The following is a 7460-nucleotide window of genomic DNA, read 5'->3' as shown; positions in this document are numbered from 1 at the left end:
CCAAACAATACAACTCACCTAGACAGAGCAGCAAAATGAAAACAGAATTTTAAATAGTGAAGATACTTTAAGGGACGTTTAGGATAACATCAAATGAAATAAAGTTCACACTATAGGAGTTCCAGAAAAAGAAGAAAGAGTTAAAAAAATTATTAGAGGGCCTCCCTGGTGGCGCAGTGGTTGAGAGTCCGCCTGCCGATGCAGGGGATACGGGTTCGTGCCCCGGTCTGGGAGGATCCCATATGCCGCGGAGCGGCTGGGCCCGTGAGCCATGGCCGCTGGGCCTGCGCGTCCGGAGCCTGTGCTCCGCAACGGGAGAGGCCACAGCAGTGAGAGGCCCACATACCGCAAAAAGAAAAAAAAAAAAAAAAAAAAAAAAAAAAAAAAAAATTATTAGAAAAAACAGTGGCTGAAAGCATCCCTAATCTGGGGAAGTAAACAGACATCCAGGTCCAGGAAGCCCAGAGAGTTCCAAATAAGATAAACCCAAAGAGAAACACAGCAAGACACATTAAATTTAAAACAGTAAAAATTAAGGATAAACAGAGAATCCAAAAAGCAGCAAGAGAAAAACAATTTGTTACGTACACAGGAACCCCCAACAAGGCTATCAGCAAATTTTTCAGCAGAAACTTTACAGGACATAAAGGAATGGTATGGCATTTTCAACGTGCTGGAAAGAAAAAAATTTCAACCAGGAATTCTCCACCCATTCATTCAGAATTGAAAGAGAGATTATGAGTTTCCCAGATAAGCAAAAGCTAAAGGAGTTCATTACCATTAAACCAGCCCTAAAGTAAATGTTAAAGGGACTTATATAAGCTGAAAAGAAATGCCACTAATAATATGAAAACATACAAAAGTAAAAATCTCACTGGGAAATCTAAATATATAATAAAGGTAATGGATCCATCATTTATAAAGCAAACATGAAGATTAAAAGACAAAATTAATAAAAATTAACTAAAATTACCACAATTAGTTAAGGGGTACATAAAATAAAAAGATGTAAAATGTGTCATTGAAAGTATAAAACTTGGGGGGGCAGTAAAAAGATAAAACTTTGGTATGTGTACAGACTGAAGTTGCTACCAACTTGAAACAGGCAGTTATTTACACAGAATGTTACATGTGAACCTCACAAACAAGCTCCTACAAGAGAGTCACTTCAGGATAAAGGACACACACAGACTAAAAGTGAAGGGATGGAAAATGATATGTCATGCAAATAAAAATTTAAACCAAGCTGGACTAGGAATACTCTTTTCAGAAAAAATAGACATTGAAACAAAATAATGCAGTAAAAGACAAAGAAGAGCATTGCATAATGATAAAGGTGTCAATCCAGCGAGAGTATGTAACATTTTAAAATGTATACATGCTCAACAGAAGCACCAAGATATATAAAGCAAATATTAACAGACTTTAAGGGAGAAATTGAAAGGATTACAATATCAGCAGGGGACTTTAACACTGCACGTACATCAACAGATAGATCATCCAGACAGAAAAATCAGTAAGAAAACAGTGGACTTAAACACCATATGAGACTAGATGGATTCAACAGATATATATAGGACATTTCACCCAAAAGCAACAGAATACAGTTTTTTCATGTACATATGTAACATTCTCCAGGATAGATCACATGTTAGTAATACAAGTCTCTATAAATCCAAATGATTGAAATCATAGCAAGTATCATCACAATGGCATCACAATGGTATGAAACTAGAAGTCAATCACAAGAAAAAAAAAGGGAAAAACCACAAAAACATGGAGATTAAACAACATGTTACTGAACAATCAATGGGTCAAAGAAAGAAATCAAAGGAGAAATCAAAAAATACCTAGAGACAAACGAGAAAATATAGCATAGCAAAATCCATGGGAGGTAGCAAAAGCATTTCTAAGAGGGAAGTTCATAGTATACAGACCTACCTCAAGAAACAAGAAAAATCCCAAATAATTTCATTTTACACCTAAAAGTACTAGAAAAAGAAGACTAAACAAAGGCCAAAATAAGTAGAAGGAAGGAAATAATAATGATCAGAGTGGAAATAAAATCTAGACTGTAAAAACAACAGAAAAGATCAATAAAACTAAAAACTCTTTCCTTGAAAAGATAAACAAAATCGACAAACATTTAGCTACTCTAACTGAGAAAAAAGGAAGAGGACTTAAATAAAATCAGAAAAGAGGATAAGTTACAACTGATATCGCAAAAATACAAAGGACTATAAGAGACTACTGTGAACAATTATACAGCAATAAAATGAACAACCTAGAAGAAATGAATAAATTCCTAGAAACATACAATCTTCCAAGACTGAATCATGAAGAAATAAAAAGTGTGAATAGACCAATTACGAGTAAGGAAATTGAAACAGTAATCAAACATCTCCCAATAAAAAAATTCCAAGGACCAGATGGCTTCACTGGTGAATTATACAGAACATTCAAAGAAGATTTACTACCTATCCTTCTCAAACTCTTCCAAAAAACTGAAGAGGAGGGGAACCTTAACATAATTTATGAAGCCAGTATTATTTTGTTATCAAAACAAGATATGGACAGTACACACACACACACACAAATATTATAGGCCAATATCCTTGATGAACACAAATGCAAAAATTCTCAATGAAATATTAGCAAATTAAATCCAACAATACATTCAAAGGATCACACCCCAGGATCAAGTGAGATTTATTCTGGGGTTGCAAGGATGGTCAACTTCTGCAAATCAATCACTGTGATACATCACATTTTAAAGATGAAGGATAAAAATCATATGATCATCTCAATACATGCAGAAAAAGCATTTGACAAAATTCAGTATCCTTTTACAGTAAAAACTCTCAACAAAGTGAGTGTAGAGGGACCATAACTCAACATAAAAAAGGTCATATATGACCAACTCATAGCTAACGCCATACTCAACAATGAAAACCTGAAGACTTTCCCCCTAAGATCAAAAAGAAGACAAAGATGACCACTCTTACCATTTTAATTTAACAGAATATTGAAAGTCCTAGCCACAGCAATTAGGAAAGAAAAAGAAATTCATCCCAATTGGAAAAAAGAAGTAAAACTGCCACTGTTTGTAGGTGACATGATACTATATGTAGAAAACCCTAAGCGCTGTACCAAAAAACTGTTAAAAGTAATAAATGAATTCAGTAAAGTTTCAGAATACAAAATCAATATACAGAAATCCATAGCATTTCTATGCACTAAGAACAAACTCTCAGGGCTTCCCTGGTGGCGCAGTGGTTGAGAGTCCGCCTGCTGATGCAGGGGACACGGGTTCGTGTCCTGGTCAGAGAAGATACAACATGCCACGGAGCGGCTGGGCCCGTGAGCCATGGCCGCTGGGCCTGCGTGTCCGGAGCCTGTGCTCCGCAACGGGAGAGGCCACAACAGTGGGAGGCCCACGTACCGCAAAAAAAAAAAAAAAAAAAAAAAAAAACTCTCAGAAAGAAAAATTAGGAAAACAATCCCACTTAAAATTGCATCAAAAAATAAAATACCTAAGAATAAATTTAATCAAAGAGATGAAAGACCTGTACACTGAAAAAATATGACACTGATAAAAGAAACTGAAGAAGACACAAAAAATAAAAAGATATTATGTGTTCATGGATTGGAAGAATAAATATTGTTAAAATTTCCATACTACCCAAAGCAATCTACAGATTCATAGCAATCTCTGTCAAAATTCCAATGGCATGTTTCACAGAACTAGAACAAATAATCCTAAAATTTGTATTGAACCACAAAAAATCCTGAATAGCCACAACAGTCTTGAGAAAGAAGAACAGAGCGGGAGGAATCACACTCCTTGATTTCAAACTATTGTACAGATCTACAGTAATCAAAACAGCATGATACTGGCACAAAAGCAGATACATAGATCATGGGACAGAACTGAGAGCCCAGAAATAAACCCACACATATATGGACAATTAATTTATGACAAAGGAGAAAAAAAACATAAAATGGAGAAAGGATAGTATCTTCGATAAATGGTATTGGGTAAACTGGAGAGCCACAGGCAAAAGGATAAAAGTAGAACCCTATCTTACATCATACACAAACATTAACTCAAAATGGATTACATATTTTAATGTAAGACCTGAAACACAATTCCTAGAAGAAAAAATAGGCAGTAACCTCATTGACATTGGTCTTAGTGATGTTTTTGTGGCTCTGACTCCAAAGGCAAAAGAAAGAGAAGCAAAAATGAACAAATGGACCACATCAAACTAAAACGCTTTTGCACAGTGAAGGAAACCGTCAGCAAAATGAAAAGGCTGCTAACCTAAAGGGAGAAGATATTTGCAAATCATATATGAATAAGGGGTTAATATACAAACTATATAAAGAACTCATAAAACTCAACAACAAAAGCAAACAACCCAACTAAAAAATAGGCAGATGATCTGAATAGACATTTTTCCAAAGAAGACATATGATGCCAACAGGCACATGAAAAGATGCTCAACATCATTAATTATCAGGAAAATGCAAATCAAAATCGCAATGAGATATCACCTCACACCTATTAGAATGGCTATTATCAAAAAGACAAGAAATAGGGCTTCCCTGGTGGCGCAGGGGTTGAGAGTCCGCCTGCCGATGCAGGGGACACGGGTTCATGCCCCAGTCCGGGAAGATCCCACATGCCGCGGAGCGGCTGGGCCTGTGAGCCATGGCCACTGAGCCTGCGCGTCCGGAGCCTGTGCTCTGCAATGGGAGAGGCCACAACGGTGAGAGGCCTGCGTACTGCAAAAAAAAAAAAAAGACAAGAAATAACAAATGTTGAAAAGGATGTGGAGAAAAGGAAAAATTTCTGTTAGTGGGTAGGTAAATTGGTGCAGCCACTATGGAAAACAGTTTGGAGGTACCTCAAAAAATTAAGAATGGAACTACCATATGATCCAGCAATTCCACTTCTGGGTATTTGTCTGAAGAACAGGAAAACACTAATTCAAAAAGATACATGCACCCCTGTGTTCAGTGCAGCATGGTTTACAATAGCCAAGATGGAAGCAACTTGTGTCCATCAATAGATGAATGGATAAAGAAATTGTGAGATATATATCTATATCTATATAGATATAGATATAGATATTGGAATACTCAGCCATACAAAAGAATGAAATTCTGCCATTTGCAACAATATGAATGGAGCCAGAGGATATTATTCTAAGTGAAATAAGTCAGATAGAGAAAGACAACTACTGTCAATTTCACTCATATGTAGAGTCTGAAAAAAAACAAAAGAACCAACAAAATAAGAGTTGGAGCAGACAGTTGGGTGTGAAGATTGACCGCGTAGATCCTAGCTAGGGTGACAGGATGGGTGACGGGGCTTAGGACAGAGAGCCCTCAAAGGAGGGTAGGTTTGGGGGCTAGAAATACAAGTACGTGAGTCATCTGAGTACTAAAGGCAGTTGAGGAAACTGGTGCAGGTAAGAGATAGAAGAAATGGCCGTAGGATGGGGTGGCTGGGGAAGAATTCCCAGTGGCAGGGCTGGGCTTGGTTTCTTTCTCACGTAGGTCTTACCCTTTCAAATATTTATGGATCATCTACTTTTTGCCAAGTACCATCCTTGTTGCAAAATAAGCAAAAATGCACGGGCTTTGCAGAGAAGCAAATCAACCACTGCAGGACGACACACTGAGCACTACAACAGCACTGGCACAGAAAGCTACCGGGCGTGCGCAGACGTGGGTATCAGACCGGGAGCACCCGGGGAGGTCCTGGACTCCGGTTTAGAGAGGGAAAGGTGGCGCGGTGATGAAGGGCTGAGGAGGTGTTGGGGAGTACAGGGAACTCGGGCAGAGCGCAGAGGAGGAAGCCGGCGCCTCCTACCACACAGCGGGCGCTGACGGCACCTGACGTTTTCGCGTGCACATCAAGTGACTGCCATCACAGACGCGCATCAGACTTCCGGATCCCAAGTCAGGCAGGCACAGCCGCATCCGCTGAACGACGGAGATGGAGATGATAGATTAAAGATCCAGGCAGAGCCCACCTGCTGGGCACAGTGGGTCCCACGGACAGGCAGCACCCGTCAGCACCTCTGCTGTTCTCGGCCTCTCCGCTCACACCTCCAGGTCCCTCCACCGGGCGGACAGAGGAGGAAGGGAAGGTTTGGTGTGGCTCTTGCTTTGTCGGCTCCATAAGTTGTTTTGAGCAAACATGAACAGTTGTTGCACGACCAGTCCAGGCCCGGCCACCCTGGCCGGCAGTGCTGAGGGGAGATCCTCCCAATGGCAGGGCCCTGGCAGCGCTTCTGTGCATCACAGGATGTGTGGATGAAAAGAGATGCACAGAGTTGCCTCAGGACAGTCTGCAGACCGCTGGGAGTCTGGACTGCTACCCTGCGCGAGTCCTGCTGCTGCTTTCCCTGCTGTCCGCCCCTCTCGGCTCCACGATGCCGGTGGACCTCAACAAGTGGTCCGGGCCTTTGAGCCTGCAGGAAGTGGACGAGAGGCCACAGCACCCGCTGCAGGTGAAGAACTGGCCCACCAGCATTGCATGGGATGGCCTTGATCCAGGTACATTGCATACCCTTGTCTTGACAGACACGGATGCTCCCATCAGGAAGGATCCCAAACACAGGGAATGGCACCATTTCCTGGTGAACAACATGAAGGGCGACGACCTCAGCAGTGGCACGGTGCTCTCCAATTACGTGGGCTCTGGGACACCCAGGGGCACAGGCCTTCACCGCTATGCCTGGCAGGTCTATGAGCACGACAGGCCACTGAAGTGTGATGAGCCCATTCCCAGCAACCAACCTGGAGAGGAGAGTGGCGAATTCAAGGCAGCGAATTTCCGCAGAAAGTTCGAGCTCGGGTCTCTGGTGGCCGGCGCGTGTCACCAGGCCGAATGGGATGACTATGTGCCCAAACTCCACGAGCAGCTGTCTGGGAAGTAGAGGAAAGCCAGGAGACGGACGTGGTCCCAGAGGTCCCAAGCAGTGTCTCAGTGTAGTGACGCGCGTAGACTGCCCCCCTCCCCGCTGCCCCAGCCCTGAGCAGTGAGAGTTATAGGTTTAGGGTGACTTTTGCTTCTGCCTGTCCTCTGTAATTCTAGGGGGTTTACGTTTTGATCAAACCTGAACTCCGTTTTGGTGGGAGATATTTTGGTAGTAGGATGGGGTCATCAAAATGTTAATATAAGAATAACAACCTAGACGTTAAAGAAAAAAAAGATTCTGGTAAAAAGACAGGTCTGCAGTATTAGAACAGAGCATCAAAGAATCTTTAAGGGAGGTTGAAAAAAAGAAAAGGTTGATTGCCTCTGCCTTTGTGAGCCCGAGCCCAGGACTGTGTGTGACGACGTCTTCTGGCACGTGTTTTCACGGTCCTGTCTCTAAGACAACCAGGGGCCCGTCCGCTAGCCCCCCACGTGGTACATCTCTGGCTGGTAATTGGGTATCCGT

At 41.8% G+C, this 7460-nt stretch overlaps 1 protein-coding gene across 1 annotated transcript; it reads left to right on the top strand.

The window, feature by feature from the left end:
• Window positions 1–6446: 6446 nt before the first annotated feature.
• Window positions 6447–6953, top strand: LOC308618691 (phosphatidylethanolamine-binding protein 1-like; the record flags this gene model as incomplete). The annotated part of the gene is made up of 1 exon (XM_081236863.1): window positions 6447–6953. One exon carries the CDS (start codon window positions 6447–6449, stop codon window positions 6951–6953), a length of 507 nt encoding a protein of 168 aa, XP_081092989.1.
• Between the last annotated feature and the right edge of the window lie 507 nt (window positions 6954–7460).

Source organism: Mesoplodon bidens (assembly GCF_964165515.1).
Source record: "Mesoplodon bidens genome assembly, chromosome: 6".
NCBI lineage: Eukaryota > Metazoa > Chordata > Mammalia > Artiodactyla > Ziphiidae > Mesoplodon > Mesoplodon bidens.
This window is presented reverse-complemented; position numbering and strand designations above follow the sequence as displayed.